Below are 15,865 nucleotides of genomic sequence, written 5' to 3' on the forward strand. Positions count from 1 at the left end.
CCCTCCTGTTTTCCTACTCTATACCAGAAAATGTTCCTGGCTGATGATGACGATGAGAAGATGATTCATCAAACATACTGGCCCTCTGTTAATCAGTCCATGCAATTTACGAGCTTTTTCACACACCGTATGTGCTGGGATGCCGTGAGAGTATCCATGTTTGAAAGCTACTCCTATGGCAATGGCATTGGCATTTCAAATATCTCAACTAGAGATGAGATTTCTCTCAAGAGTCATTAAGATAAGAACAAAATATTTGTGATACATAACATAGCTACAAAGGTTTATGGAGACACAGATGACAAAATGAGAAAACTACACTGAATGTAGTTATATTAAAATAAAATGCAGAGACCTACCAGCTAGTGGGGATTTTCCAACCCTGGTTGTTCAGGAGCATGATTATTGTGCACGCCTGAGTTGGTTCACAAGAGAGGTACTTCAGCTAAAGAAACTAGCTCTTATATTCCTGCCATTGCTTAGAGTGATCTTATCTAAGTATAAACCCCCTGTGCATCTTGGGATTACTGGCATTAAAAGCTGTAAGCCAGACGTACCCCAAAGTCTTTGATGTCACCATTTTACAGGATGGATTTTACCGGGGTCTAAAATCTAGTTCATATGTTGCACGCTGTTTGAACTTCTCTGGATGTTACTGTGACTACTTGTCTCTTCTACTCCCAAGGATTATTTTTTTAATTATTATTGTTTGGGGGGGGGTTGCTGCCAAATTGGGATGTCATAACAACTTTTGAGTTGGTTCGTAGTTTACAGTGCAGCTGTAATAAGGTAAAGCAAAGTATGTGGAAGCCCTTTGTGAGACGTGGGATATCTTGAGGCAGTAATCCCAACAGCTGATGCAGATTAGTCAGTGCTAGAGGGATCACATTATTTACAGCCCATCCAAACCACAGAAAAGTTAGAAACAAGTTCAGAGGACATTATTTGACTATCCATTCCAGCATTCCTTGAGCAGTTCACCTTGTTTTTCTCCCTGCCACTATGAGTACAGAGTGGAGAAGGGTAGGTGATTCTTTATACCACTATTTCTCTTCTTGTAGGAGTAGAAGCAGGGGAAAGGAGTCAATATGGCCTAAGCTCTTCAAGATATATGGAAGCATTCTGTTCCTACATGGTTTTGCTCAAATAAATCCCATGCTGTTCATCTATACTTTGACTCACAGTTGACAAGGTAATATTTTCATATATTGATAAAAAGACACGATCAGGTAGTTTAGGTCTAATGTGTTGTATTTTCAAATAGCTACACTTCAGCAGGGGAAATATAAAGAGCTCAGATACGCTTGGTAGAGGCAATTCTGTGTCAGATGGAAGCAGCAGGAGATGAAACAGGAAAGAGTATCAAGTCTGACAGTTCTTTTAGGCAAGCTGTTCATTTGACCAAAGGAGTGGGCAATATGCCCTTGGCTTATAATCGAGACTGAAAAGCTTCAGTCCTCTACGTCTGCCTGTAGAAGTATAACCCTTGTTTCTCCTTGACTGTGTGCAGTACAAAGACAGGAGCATAAATCATCTTCCTCTCATCATGCGACAGTTGCAAGAAATCAAAATAATGCATTTTCCCCCTAGTTTTAACCTGTCAGCTATTTGTCTGCAGATACCGATTCTGAAAAGAGTTTATACTATAGATTTTCAGGCATGTTGTACTAAAAATAATTCATAACTGAATCTTCCTGTCAGTATCAGGTTTAAATAATTTAAATAATCAGATTTAAATAATTTCAGTCAGTTCTGAACCTAGATAAATTTATAATCAAATTATTTTATTTTAAAAGTAATCTCATAAAGTAAAACTGGAATCAACACTTAGCTTCCAAAGGTAAAATAGGAAAAGGAAAAAAGGTCAATGGTCTTTTGGGGGTATATTAAAAAAAGCGTGGCCAGCAGGTCGAGGGAGGTCATCCTCCCCCTCTAGTCTGCCCTGGTGAGGCCACATCTGGAGTACTGTGTCCAGTTCTGGGCTCCCCGGTTCAACAAGGACAGGGAACTGCTGGAGAGAGTCCAGCGTAGGGCAACTAAGATGATCAAGGGACTGGAGCATCTCCCTTATGAGGAAAGGCTGAGAGATCTGGGTCTGCTTAGCCTGGAGAAGAGAAGACTGAGAGGGGATCTCATCAATGCTTATAAATATCTAAAGGGCGGGTGTCAAGAGAATGGGGACAGACTCTTCAGCTGCACCAGAACGGGCACCTGTCTGTCCGTTTGTGGTGCCCGACGACAGGACAAGGGGCAACAGCCACAGACTGGAACACAGGAAATTCCGTCTGAACATAAGGAAAAACTTCTTTACTTTGGGGGTGGCAGAACACTGGAACAGGCTGCCCAGAGAGGTGGTGGAGTCTCCGTCTCTGGAGACATTCAAAACCCGCCTGGATGCATTCCTGTGCAACCTGCTCTGGGTGACCCTGCTCTGGCAGGGGGGTTGGACTAGATGATCTCCAGAGGTCCCTTCCAACCCCTACAATTCTGTTATTCTGTGAAAACTTTATAATAGCCCATAGTTGAATGTTACAGAATATTAATACCAATTTAGGGATAATAAGGTCCTTTCCACAGCATTCTGACAGTCTGAGTTTGTTTTATGATATGATAGCTTGGTATAGTGATTTTCAGGTAGATTGGATAATCTTGTAGTAGGGTTTTTTGAGAGATTAGATATACTGTAGTTAGAACAAAGCCAAAGAGGAGGTAGACATTTAGGAGTGCAGAATGACTAAAGCCAACATGGTAACTTTGCAGGGAGAATAAAGAGCTGTAGAGAACATCTGAGGATGTTCTAAGATATAGTCAGTGAAACTTAATGTCTGAACCAGTATGGCAAGAAAGAAGAAGAATCGGATTCTGCAACTAAGCTATGATCCTGTGGGAAGGAGGGATAGCCAAGTTACTGACTGAAGTGGAGGAAAAGAAGTGTGAAAGGGGGTTTCAAGCAGGGGGGGGTGGAGGGAGGGCATTTAGTTCCTAGGTTCACCTTCCAAAGGATTCCAGATTCCAAGTTTGCATCTCTCCCACAGACCTGTTGATTTACTGCTACTATGTGTTTAAGAAATATGAACTTGACAAAGCTGCAGCTATATATTATATTCTTTATGCTACACGAAAAATAAGCATAACAATTTTAGGTTTCCTTCCTGCTGTTTCTTTGAGATTAAACATTTCAGAAGGTAAGCCATACCTGGAATCTGGCAGTGATACCTTCAAGAATGAGCCAATCAGAAATCTCAGGTGTGGTCTATAAGGGAGGTTGAAGCACTGGTGTCTAAGCAGCTGTTTTAAGGCACTCTAGGGATCTATGTCAAGTTCCATGGTTTGAAAGATCTCCTATTTCTCATCTGTGGCTTAGTCTGTAATGGTTCAAAGATGTTGGAATATCTATGTCCTCCCCCAAGTGTATATACTCTGCTTCTTGGACAATCCTGTCGTGAGCTCCAGAAAATATGCTACCTAAGGTATTTTCAGTGTTTCTGTGCCAGATGACAGAGAGGAGCTGTTAAGCAGGCATTATTTGCCCCATAGGAAAGGAGTCATCTTTGATCCATCTTTATAATCTTTTAAGAATCTGTGACTGATCACTTCATGCCCAGTGTTTTTCCTGGTCTTTTCTAATGAGTGTGTAATCCAATAACAGCAGTCTTGATTGTGAGAAATTGCTTGGTTGAACTCTGTCCCCGGGACTCTCTGCTACAGCCCCAGACCAGTTCTCTATAAAGCTTTGATTGAATGCCCTGAGACTTACCTCAAGATGGACTCCTCAAATTTTAATGAAGGGCAAACACTTCCCATATTAACCCAGGAAGGAAAGAGACTCAACTAGGACTACACTGTGGGCTACCACAGGGGCTGACTGGAGCACTGATCTCCCTCGGTGGTTTGGTTGTCAGGCTTACTGCAAATTTATCAATTCTTCCGGTTAAGATGGGGCCAGTCCCAGGCCAAGTATCACTTGATTGAGTCATGTCTACAGCCAGCGCTCAGGGCTCTCCCCACTACTGCAGATTTCTCTTGGGAAGAGCTATTTAGGGTGGTCCAAGCGGGACAAGGGAGGGTAGTTAAGAGCTGAGCAATGCAGACGATCAGAGCTCCCATGCTCAAGCTCACTGCCTGGCATTTGATAAATGTAGATGCACTCCCAGGGTACTAGCTGGACATTGTGATGTTAATGGAACTATCATTGAATTACTGTCTTGAGTAGCTGAAAGCTGAGAAACTCAGTTTCCAGATGTATGTCGCGATTCAAAATGTAATTGTGCAATTCTAAACTCACTTGGCTTGGTTTTGCTGACAGGATTATTCATAGCTGAAAGTTACGCCCCTGCAAATGCAACTTCCTGAGCAGAAGAGAGAGGTCAAACTGCAGCAGCCTGAGGAAGAGCTGGGACAGAACTCAGCTCGTGTGATTAATAGGCCTGGCTCTGCCGAAAAAGCCTTCCCACCCCATCCATTGCAAGAAACCATAGGAGTACACTGTCATTCCTGGATTAGTTCAACATTTTTCAAATGACTAATACACCAAAGTAGTACCAGTCAAGTTCTCTAACTCAGTAATTGCCATTGTGTCTGGTTCATAATTTCTCAGGGGTATTCTCAGGGGTATATATAACAGGGGTATTCCATCCCACCTGCCCCATGCTCAGTATAAAAGCTGAGGGATCAAAGGGTCAACTCTTCCTTCAGTGGCTGATGTCCGAGGAGGACCCTGTCTGTTCATGTGTCTTTGATCCCGATCCCTGTGTTCCTGACTCCATCTGTGGAACCTGGTTCCCACCCGTCGCTGAGTCCAGCCTGGGACTTCCCCAGTGCCTGCCAGTGACATCATCTTGGGAGCTTAATAGGGTTTTGTATATACTGTATCTATTTCATTATTTTCCTTTTTATTTTATTATTAATATTTTATTAAAGTAGTTTAGTTTCTTCTAAACTCGTAAATCTCTCTTTATCTCTCCTTCTTACGAGAGGCTGGGAGGGAGCATCTGTTGCCGGCCATTGGCCAATTTGGCCAAAACCACGACAGCCTCATAATCCCACAATTGATGATACAATACTAAATGTTAGTAACTAAAATCTAGTAACTTGGATGCAAAATTGCTGCTACATACATGCTATTATAAATATTTTGAAGGACATAGTAATTTACTTTATTATTTTAATTACTCTTTTTTCCAGAAAGTCCATGTTTACTTTTCATTCTGGAAAAAATGCTGTGTTTTTGCTTTTTTTTTCCTTCTAAAAATCTCACTTGTGATGAATAATTAATTTAAAATATATATATTTATATTTAATATCTGTAAAAGATATCCTACCAGGACAAAATAAATCTGATATGCATAACTTTAAGTATATCTATATCTGACAGGCTTTCTTTGTATTTGCAGCCCCCCTTGTTAATGTGAGAGGTGGGACAGCAATAGTGCTACATTTGTATTATTTATGAATGTAAGATATATGTAATACTATAATGAAAGGAAGCTTAGTGGTGCTCTGAACCTCTTACCAGAAAGTTCATTATTTTCATCCTTCCTGAGATGGAAATTCTCACTGGGGTAGTTAGAACAACAAACAAACTCAGTCTGAGTTTGTATGTAGAGCAGAATTGAAGGAAAAGATTTATTTCCTCCTCCCAGCCCCAAATATAAGATTAAAATACTTAAGTGCTATTTTTCTTAACAGTTGGAGAACATTAGCTTTCATGGTAGAGTTCCATATTTCTAGGGAGGTTGTTACAATGAAATTTCTCTTACATTTGTGAGAAACCAAAACATTGATTACATCTCGGCAAAAGGTTGGGTTATTTCTTTTTTCCTTACTGACTTGCTGCGTGGGGAAACATTCAAACATGAGTGTAACTTAACCATTTTGAAAGTGACAAGTCTTATGTTTATCCCAGCTGTTGTGGGCATGATCTTTGTGATGTGAATACTTACGGAAACCATCACAGAACAGAGAAATGGGAGAAAGGGCAGGAAACGCTGCTGCAGCTTACAAGGAAAAACAAGCAAGTGCAAATGTATGTGTTAAGCAGGAGGATTCACGCCTTTTATATTGTTATATAAGAGGTATAGACCTCTTATATACCTATATACCTATATATAGGTATAGAAATGGAAGGGTAACTTAACACTTTTTTTCCTGGTAATGAGCATGCACATAGAATCAGCAAGAGAAACGTAGTATGAAAGTTTGTATTTAATTTGCACCAGAATTGTTATTCTTGAGGCCAGTAACTTGTTTAGTGAAGCAGAATGTCAGCAACAAGCAGTTGTTCTGGAAGGCAAATAACACGCTGTGGTTGCTCACGCTTTTGTCCCATTTTCCCTCTCTCTTCAACACCCTGCAATGTAAGCGGGCTATCAAATACATAAAGCAAGTCTAATACCCCAAGGAAGTCTGGCTAATATATTTCTACTGAGATAGTTCTAAAGGAAAGTATGAAGCTTCCTACTAAGTTACAGTGATATAGATGTGTTTGCCTGAACTTGCAGTGAGAGTGAGAGTTTATCGCTGTGAAAATATTTCCATTCATCTTCAAAATCACTTCTCTGGCAAACTTAAGGTACCCTGTTGTAACCGCTTGGTCTGTCAGGAAAAGAACACAGTAGATCTAAAAGCTGCAGAGATTTGAGGAAAGATCGGAGTTGGCTCCTATGCTGTTGGCCTTACTGGATTGCAAATATGGGAAGATTATAGCTGACCTGGGTGTTGCACCGTTTATCTCCAGTATTTGATGGGAAAATGTGTACGTAATAGACCTGGCTGGAATTCATGTCTACGCGTACCCAGCGTGTAAGGAATTGTTACCTAGGGGCACCAGGTATACCCTCCAAATCAAGTTTAAGGGCAAAGAGGAAGCATGCCGTATATATAAGCAAAGCCAAGAATTTCTTGTTATTATAGTTAGAATGTGAATAATCTAATAATTACAAATACAGATCTAATTGTGACGGAAAAAGAAAGTAACAATGCAGTGAAAATTTTATACACGCTGCTAGGTTTCTACTCCTTTTCCTGGTTACAGGCTCCAACCTTCTGTGGCTCCCCCGGGTCTGAAGGTTGGCGGTTTCATTCTGGGGTGCCTGGGGAGCGTTGCAGCAAGTTGTCAGCGTGTGCAGTCTGTCACTGGGACAAATCTGATGTTCGTGTGGGTGGTTTCTTCTTCCTTGTTCCAGGATCCACCTGGGGTCATGTTTTGGTTGCTAACAAGATTTTATACATCTGAATTTTCTTTGTTGGTCTGCAGAGCTGCATTACATCCAAATTTACTGTCTATACTGTGCCTTTTATGCATGTTAGATACTTTGTGCTCCCTGTTACCCCTAAAAGACGTTTTGTGCAGCTCCAGGTCTGCATTTCTCTGACCGACTGTGGGCGAGTGGTTTGTAGCTGTGGAGTCTCGGGTGCCAAGGCTGTGCCATGCTTGTGTCCATGCCCCAGCTCTGGGCTGCACCCCGTGTCTCCACTCCTGGCCACAGAGGTGGTTACGAAATGGTTGTCTGGAGGTGTCACACACTCTTTGGGGGGAATGGTTTGTGAGGGTTGTTTCGGAGGTGAACTAGGCCGCTTGTGACCGTGGACCAGGTTCTTGTGAGACTTGTGGGTATCATTTGACTGACAACATTTAAATTTGTTTGTGAGAGGAGAAGGATGAAGCTCAGAACCAAAAAACCCCCCTCTTTTGTCCAAATTGGACAACCTAGAAACCTTGTTGGAGGACTTTCTGTGGAGTTAATAATTTATCGTGAAGAATCAAAGCCATTACGAATTGGTTTTGGCAACAGATGCTGGGTGGTCAAGAATGGTTACGGAGAGCTGTGCTCATTAGGATTATATTTCGGGTTGGATGTTTAGCCTACAGCCATCACCGGGGCTGCAGGGGTGCCGCGGGGGAGCTGAAGGGCCCGCAGCGCGGCCGGAGGGAGGCCGGAGCCGGCGAGGAGGTGCAGGGGCCGCCGGGCGTCGCCTCTCCCGCGGCCGCCCGCCAGAGGGCGCCACCGCCCCCGCTCCGCCTCCCGCCGCCGGCGGCCGGTGCTGCCGGGCCTGGCGGGGGGGAGGGAAGGGAAGGAGCGGAGGGGAGGGAAGGAGTGAAGGGGAGGGCGGGCTGGCCGGCCGGCGGCGGCACCGCCACCAGCCGGAGGCCGCTCGCCCGTGCTTCTGCGGCAGAAGCGGGCAGCCAGGAGCACCGTGCCCCTTCTCCTCCGTGCGGCTCGGCGGCCCTTGCCAAGATGTCTCGGGAGCCCGGCTTCGACCGCTGGCTCCTTTACGCTGCGTGCGCCCACCTCTTCTTCCTTCTCCCTCCGCTCCGCAGCCGGGGTGAGTGGCCGGGGGCCGGGCCGGGACGCCATGGCGAGGTGAAGGGAGGAGACCCGGGACGCTCGGCCCCTCCGCCGAGGTGATGAGGGGGAGGAGGGCACGGGACAGAGCTTGGGAGAGGGGTGCCGCAGCCACAGCCGCTTCCTCACCCCGCCGTCCCGCCCCGTGAGGGAGGCAGGAGGTGCCCCTTCCCCCGAAGTTTGTTGGGAGCGCGGCGGGGGCAGCGCGGGCTCCCCTCAGCCGCCCCGGCTGTGAGGCGCCACTGGCGCCCAGCCCCGCGACCGTTTCCCGCCCCGCGGGCCTGGCGCCGGCGTGTGGGGCGGTGCGGGGCAGGGGAGAGCCCTCACCGCGGAAACCGCTCCTCACCGGGCCAGAAAATCCCCGTGAAACAACCAGCCAAAACCCGCCGCGAAACCGCCGGTGCTCGTGTTTGAAACAGCCCCTCACTGACTGGCTGTGCTGAGGGGAGGTGGAAGGGTAATTCCGCCGGGTTAAAATGTCAGCATAGAGGGAAAAAAAATATCTTATTACTATATTTTAGAGACGTTTTTAATGTGTCTGGGCAGGTGGGAGAAGATTAAAAGAGGAGGGTTAGTAGTATGTCAGCAGTTGGATCGCTACAGGCTCTCTGAGTTAGGAGCTGTTGCCGTGAGTGTAAGAGACAGAAATAAATGTTTGCATCTGTTCTGTTTCTCATTATTTGTGTTCCTGAATGCTTCCATCTCTGTCAGCACAGGCTTGTCAGTTTGTTCTGAGCCGTTGGATTTGATTCTCTTCCACTAGCATGGCTTGTGGATCAAGATCCTGCAGGGGAAACCTGGTAAAAATAAATGCTGTTTTCAGCAAAGCAAAACTGTGATAATTTGATTTTTCTTTTGTAAAACATTTTTCCTTTCACCTGTGCAGCTTGGTTTTTGGAGGAATCCTAATACTTTACTGCTCTTCCTAAAGAGCAGTATTCATTCTGTATTTCATTCCTTCCGGGATGAGTAGTTTTGCTCCAGTGCTTCAGCAAGGGACTACAGCACTTGTAACCCCGAGCAGATTATAATCACAGAGATTAGCAGCTTCAGTTTTCACCATGTGTATTTGTATACTTATTGTACGTACATGCATTTGTATATTTATTATTTTTCATTATTATTATATTATTAATATATAATACATACAGTACATTAATATTATATTAGCATACGTACGTATGATATATTAACATTACGTACGTGCGGGTAAAAGGCAGAAATGGAAAAACTTCAGTTCTTGCTTGTGCAATTACCTCTTGTTCAGTAGGTCTCAATTCCTGTGTAGAATTTGTTCACCTGAAGCTTATAGCAGTATCATGGCTTTCCTGTTGTTTTTTCATTATCCTTTTATATTAAAATCCTTTCTTTTGTAAATACCCCGTGCTTTTGAGATGGACAGGGTAGTAAGTTTGCAAAACAATCAGCTCTTGGAAAACAGAATTGCATTTCACAGAAGAAAATAGTTTGTCTGTTGGTAGTTAAGTCATTTCATAAATTCCATCTTGCAGAACGAGAAGACATATTCAGATGATTTTGTTTGGCCTAGCTTCTAGACAATCAGAAGGGGTAGTCATGATGCTGTTTCCTCTACTGTTGTTCTTTTCTCACCTCTTATAAAGATACTAGTGTATACAGCACTCATTTAGACATTTCGGTGGTTCACAGTGGTGATTTCAGCTGCCTTCTTCCTATATGTGCCATTACCTTAAAGAAATTCAGTAAAGAAATAAAATGAGTTGCTTTTATTTTATGAAAAGCTTCAGATGCTGGAAATTTGCTTGCATCACCCCCTCCTCTCTCTCCTCCCTCCTGTTTTCTTCCCATTTTGGGTTGCTAAATCTGTAAATCTTCATTCTTACCTGGCTAGACCAGGGTCTTTGATGCTGATAGGGTAGCAACAATGAAGAAATATTATAAAAACTTGCCTATAAATATATGAAACTAATTTATTTTGCTTGCTGGTGCTTCCATAATGCTTCTCATTATGGAAGATCCCGTCTCTTTGATTGACAGCGTCAGTGCAGATTTTCTCTGGAATCATGTCAGTCCATGGAACTTTATGTTCTTTGAAAACTTAGGAGAGGGGAGGAAACCAAACCAACCCCCAACCAAAACAAAAGTAGGCCTTTCATTAAATTAGAAGTATAAAGAAATTATATTTTAAACATTTTGTCTACTGTGTACAACACAATCAATGGCTTTCGTTATTTGAAGTGGTTATTAGTCATGGTTTTGCCATATGTAAGTCATAGAATCATAACTTCCTTGTAGCTCATTTAAACTGATCCGCAGCCCGGTGAGGTGATTGGAATGACTCTGGGGTCAGTCAGCCTTGAATCAGACCATAAAAGAGGAAAATAGCAGAAGTGTTGCCTTTCTGCCTCAAGTGGATTTTGTCTGTGAAAGCAGAAGAATTAACTCCTCATTTTTTAACATCTTTTGCACTTAAAGGACATATAGTTGTAAACATTTGGAATTTGTTTACACTCAAAAGGGTAGCACTGGAGAAAGGATTACTTCTAATTTATAATGTGGTATTATATCATTATATATATTTATACAGTATACTGTATTTGAATACTGAAGTATTTACATCCATTTTCCTAATTGTTTCTTGGCAGATATTCCTGCAGTTCAACTGCCGAACAATGAAAATAAATGATTGAGTTTTACTTTCCAGTGTCATAAGCAACTCTATTTACTCACCAAAATTTTAATGAAAATAATGGAACACTTGAGAAAAATAAGTAGGAACTGAGGCTGCTTACATTACATTCTCTGATTAAATTTCCAGGTTTTGAATGGATCCGAAAATGCTCTCTAGCTTTTTCAGTGGATTTTAGTCCTGTTCTCAAAAGAAATAAAGATCAAGTTGATGAAAATAAACAGCTTTAAAGGATTTCTAAAATCTCTTTCATTTTCTTACTTATTCTCAGTTTTTGAATATTTAGCAAAAGGAGGGGAGGACTGGCAATTGACACGTTCAGCTTCAGTCTGCTTGTGCCAGGTGATGGGAATAGCTACATGTGTTAACAAACTTCAAAGTACACAATGCATGAAATAATGAAGTAAGAATACAAAATTATGGGTTGTGTTTAAGACAGCGTTTTGCTGGTTTTTTTTTCTTTAGATACAAGAAATCATACAGTTAATCACCCTAGCCTTTTTGCTTATTGTGGTCCCTACGTGGTTTCGGCTTTTACCAGCTAATCAATTTCTTCTTGCAGTAAATTTTTCACTGTGATCTGTGGTAAGTCAGTCGTCCACCTGAGGTGTGCTTGTGTTATGTCAAAAAAATCAAAAGGACTAGAGGAAATTCTGGATTTAGCAAAGGTGCCTCTAGCTCCAGAGGTTGATGTGTGTGTTAGTGACTTCTATACAGAAAGAAATCTGTTGCAGTTGTCTGAATTAATAATTAATAACGAAGGTTGGATGTGAGCTGCATTGGTAGTTAGAATTTTTCTGTCTGTGGTCCATTCCTAGGCACACCTTTTTCAGAAACCTCTTGGGAGTTGTCGTGGTTTTGGGTGGATTGGCCAATCAGAATGACAGATGGCCCTCCCCCCCCTCCCCTCCTCAGAGAGAAGAGGAAGAGATAAGGAGTTTTATGAGTTTAGAAAAAGAACTAAGCTACTTTAATGAAAATAATAATAAATGAGGAAATAGTAAATAATAATAGAATAATAAAAATTAAAAAAAAAGTATACAATACATACAAAAACGTATCCAGCTCCCAGGATGACTATCGTGTCACCAGGAGACACAGGGAAAGTCCCAGACTGGCGCCAGCGACGAACAGGATCTGAATTCCGGAACTAGAGTCAGGAATGCTCAGATCGGGATCAAAGGCAGATGAACAGACAGTCCTCCTCGGACATCGGCCATTGAAGAAAGAGAGCGAGCCACTTGCCCCTTTGATCCCTCAGCTTTTATACTGAGCATGATGCGTATGGGATGGAATACCCTGTTGGTCAGTTTTGGGTCACCTGTCCTGTCCGCACCTCCCTGCAGGTGGGTCCCCTCTATGCTTCTCTGCTTCTGACCTTCTAACAGGGCAAATAGCAAAGTTAGGTGACCTTGGTTGTCATAGCAATAAGTATAGGCAAGAGCCCCATTGCATACCACTCCTTGGTATAATCAGGTCTTATCACTATGAGAGTTTCTGAACAATATGCTGTTAATTTCAGAGTTCAGTCCGTTAGAAGAGGCCCAGCTAAAAAGTAAAATTACAAAACAGAAAATTGGTTCTGTTTTACCTCAAACGAGGACAGGAGTGAATTGTGGGTAGATGAATTAATCTTAGAGATGTCCGCCTGCATCCAGGCACTGTGTTTCCTACCTACCTGGTGGCCCCTTTGTTGGTAAGTCATATGCCAGCTACATTTACCATGTTCTTTTCATGCTACCCTTTTCCCAGTAAATCCTTAGAAGAGAGTATTTATTTCCAGGCTGTGAGATCAGGTTGCTTAGCCAGAACAGCCTTGGCTGTATGTTAGGAAGACTTGATTTTACCCCACAAGTGTATCCCATTTTATTTCTGAAGACTGCTTTACTCGAATCAAATTATGTGTTCATAACAGATTTGCTAATAAGGCAGTAGAGAGTCCATGGCATATTTGTTGCTAAAATAAATTCATACAGCCTGAGTGAAAAGCTTGGTTACTGTTGGGTGAAGACTCTTGAGGCTTTTTTGTGGTGTCTTCAGGGGTCTTCTAGTCATAGAATCATAGAATCTTCATGGTTGGAAAGCACCTTTGAGATCATCGAGTCCAACCATACGCACACAGAAAAACCCCTACAATCTCTGTCACTAGAGCATATCCTGAAGTGCCACATCTAGACATTTCTTAAATACCTCTAGGGATGGTGACTCAGCCACCTCCCTGGGCAGGCTGTTCCAGTGCCTGACCACTCTTTCAGTAAAGTAATTCTTCCTAATATCTAATCTAAACCTCCCCTGCCGCAACTTCAGACCATTTCCTCTGGTCCTGTCATTATTTACTTGTGAGAAGAGGCTGACCACCGACCTCCCTCCAACCTCCTTTCAGGTGGTTGTAGAGGGCAATGAGGTCTCCCCTCAGCCTCCTCTTCTCCAAGCTAAACATGCCCAGCTCCCTCAGCTTCTCCTCATATGACTTGGCTTATGACTCCTCATATGACTCCGTTTAGTGAATCGTTCTTCAGTAGTTTAAAAATAATCTGAACAGTTCTTCTCTTACAATTAAAATGTATTAGCTGGAAAAAGTCTTCCTGGAATATTTAATGTAAAAGATACCGACTCATTTTAATACGTTTATTTGTTGGAAAAGAACTCCATGTCTGAAATCACTTGGGATAAGAATATAGAGAGACTTTAACATTCATCACAGATACTGATTTGTTTAATGAATGATATGTGTGAGTGTTGAAACTGCACTGTATGTCAGGGCAGCTGCAACAAAAGTAATTTTTAGCCAGGCATATCTGGTCTACCACTGTCCTCAACAATACAGAAAGACTGATATGGGAAATGGTCCAGGAGAGCCGGTTGATTTTCAAGGTTCACCTCCTACAGCCTCAAGAATGATCCATCCCCACGTGCAGGAAGGAAGCACAGATGGCAGGAGGCCTACACTCATGAACAAGGAGCTCTTGACAAAACTCAGACATAAAAAGGAAGCGCTCAAGAGATGGAAACAGGTTCAGGTCACCCCAAGAGTAATCGAGACACTGAGAGTGCAGGTATGCTGTTAGGAAAGCAAGAGCTCACCTGGAGTTGAATCTGGCGAGGGATTCAACTTGTGAAAGGCAAGGAAAAAGGCTTCTACAGGTGTATCACCAGCAAAAGGGAGAGTAGGGAAAATGTGTGCCTGCTTCTGAATGAGGGGAGGGACCTGGTAAAAGAAGGACATAGAAGAGGGTGAGGAACTCAAAACCTTCTTTGCCTTCATCTGTGCTGGTAAGACCCACCTTCATCAATCCCAGGCCCCTGAAACTCATGGGAAAGTCTGGAGCAAGGAGGAGTTACGCTCTTTGGAGAAGGGCAAGTTTAGGGAACATTTAAACAAACTGGACATGCAGAAGTCCACAGGACCTGATGGGAAGCACCCGCAAGTGCTGATGGAGCTTGACAATGTCAATGCTAGGCCACTCTTGATAATCTTTGAAAGGTCATGGTGAGTGAGGGAGATTCCTGAAGACTAGAAGAAAGCAAAAGTCACCTCTGTCTTCAAGGAGGGCAAGGAAGAGAATCTGGGGATATAGGTTGGCCAATATCACTTCAGTCCCTGGGAAGGTGGCGGAGCAAATAATCCTGGATACCATTGCCAAACAGGAAAGGAAAAGACAAACATACAAAGGACAGGAAGGTAATTGGGAGAAGTCAGCATGTCACGCAATCATGCTTGACCAACTCAAAGACTTCTGTGATGACTGCCTTTGTGAAGGTGGGGAAAGCAGTGGACGTTGTTTGTCTCAACTTTAGCAAGGAGTTCGATGCTATCTCCTATAATGTCATACACAAACTGATGAAGTATGGGCTAGATATGTGGACAAGTGAGGTGGATAGAAAACTGTCTGACTTGCTGGGCTCGTGATCTCTATCAGTGGCATGGTGCACTCCAGGGCTTGATAATGGCTCCAGTAGTGTTTAGCCTCTTCATTAATGACCTGGACAGTGGGACAAAGTGCACCCTCAGCAAGTTTGAAGAGGATACAAAATGGGCAGGAGGGGTTGATGCACCAGCTGGTCATGCTGCCATTCAGAGGGGCCTCAGTGGGCTGGATAACCTAGCAAATGGGAAACTTGGAAAATCAAGTTCAATGAAGGGAAATTCCAAGTCCTTCCCCTAGCAAGGAGTCACCCCATGCAGCAATGCACATGAGGGACACACTGTCTGGAAAGCAGCTTTGCAGAGAAGGACCTGAGGGTCCGCGTGGGCCACAAACTGACCATGAACCAGCAGTGTGCCACTGTGTCAAAGATGGCCAGCAACCTCCTGGGCTGCATTAGGAAGAGTGTTTCCAGCAGGTCAAGGAAGGTGATCCTTCCTCTCTGCTCAGTACTGGTGAGACACACCTGGGGTGCTGTGTCCAGGTCTGGGCTCCCCAGTATGAGAAATATGAACATACTGGAGCAAGCCCAGCAAAAGACCATGAAGATTATTAATATACTGGAGCACCTGACATATGAGGAGAGGCTGAAGGAGCTGGGACTGTTCAGCTTGGAGAACAGAAGGTTCAGGGAGGATCTTACCAACACGTGTAAATACCCGATGAGGGGCAGTACAGAAGACGGAGACAGACTCTGTGGTGCCTAACAGGACATGAGGTAGTTGGCAGAAATTGAAATATGGGAAATTCCATTTAAACATAAGAAATAATTTTAAATTTTTTGTTGTTGTTGTTACTATAAGAGTGATAGAATGTTGGAAGAGGTTACTTAGAGAGTTTGTGGAGTTTCTGTCCTAGGAAATACTCAAAACGTGACTAGACAAGGTCCTGAGCATCCTACGCTGAGGGGTGATTGACCTAGATGA

At 43.3% G+C, this 15,865-nt stretch overlaps 1 protein-coding gene across 4 annotated transcripts in view; it reads left to right on the forward strand.

Moving 5' to 3' along the window:
- The first annotated feature begins 8,085 nt into the window (after positions 1-8,085).
- The window catches only part of B3GLCT (beta 3-glucosyltransferase), a 68,364-nt gene continuing 60,584 nt past the window's right edge, over positions 8,086-15,865 (forward strand). For all 4 annotated transcript variants that reach the window (XR_008469112.1, XR_008469107.1, XR_008469108.1 and 1 more), the window contains exon 1: positions 8,086-8,325. Coding sequence is in view for 1 of the 4 variants with exons in the window: in XM_054219363.1 (XP_054075338.1) it covers positions 8,238-8,325 (88 nt within the window). In the remaining 3 variants the exon portion in view is untranslated. The remainder of the gene's footprint in view (positions 8,326-15,865) is intronic.

The sequence above is a fragment of the Rissa tridactyla genome, chromosome 1, assembly GCF_028500815.1.
Source record: "Rissa tridactyla isolate bRisTri1 chromosome 1, bRisTri1.patW.cur.20221130, whole genome shotgun sequence".
Lineage (NCBI taxonomy): Eukaryota > Metazoa > Chordata > Aves > Charadriiformes > Laridae > Rissa > Rissa tridactyla.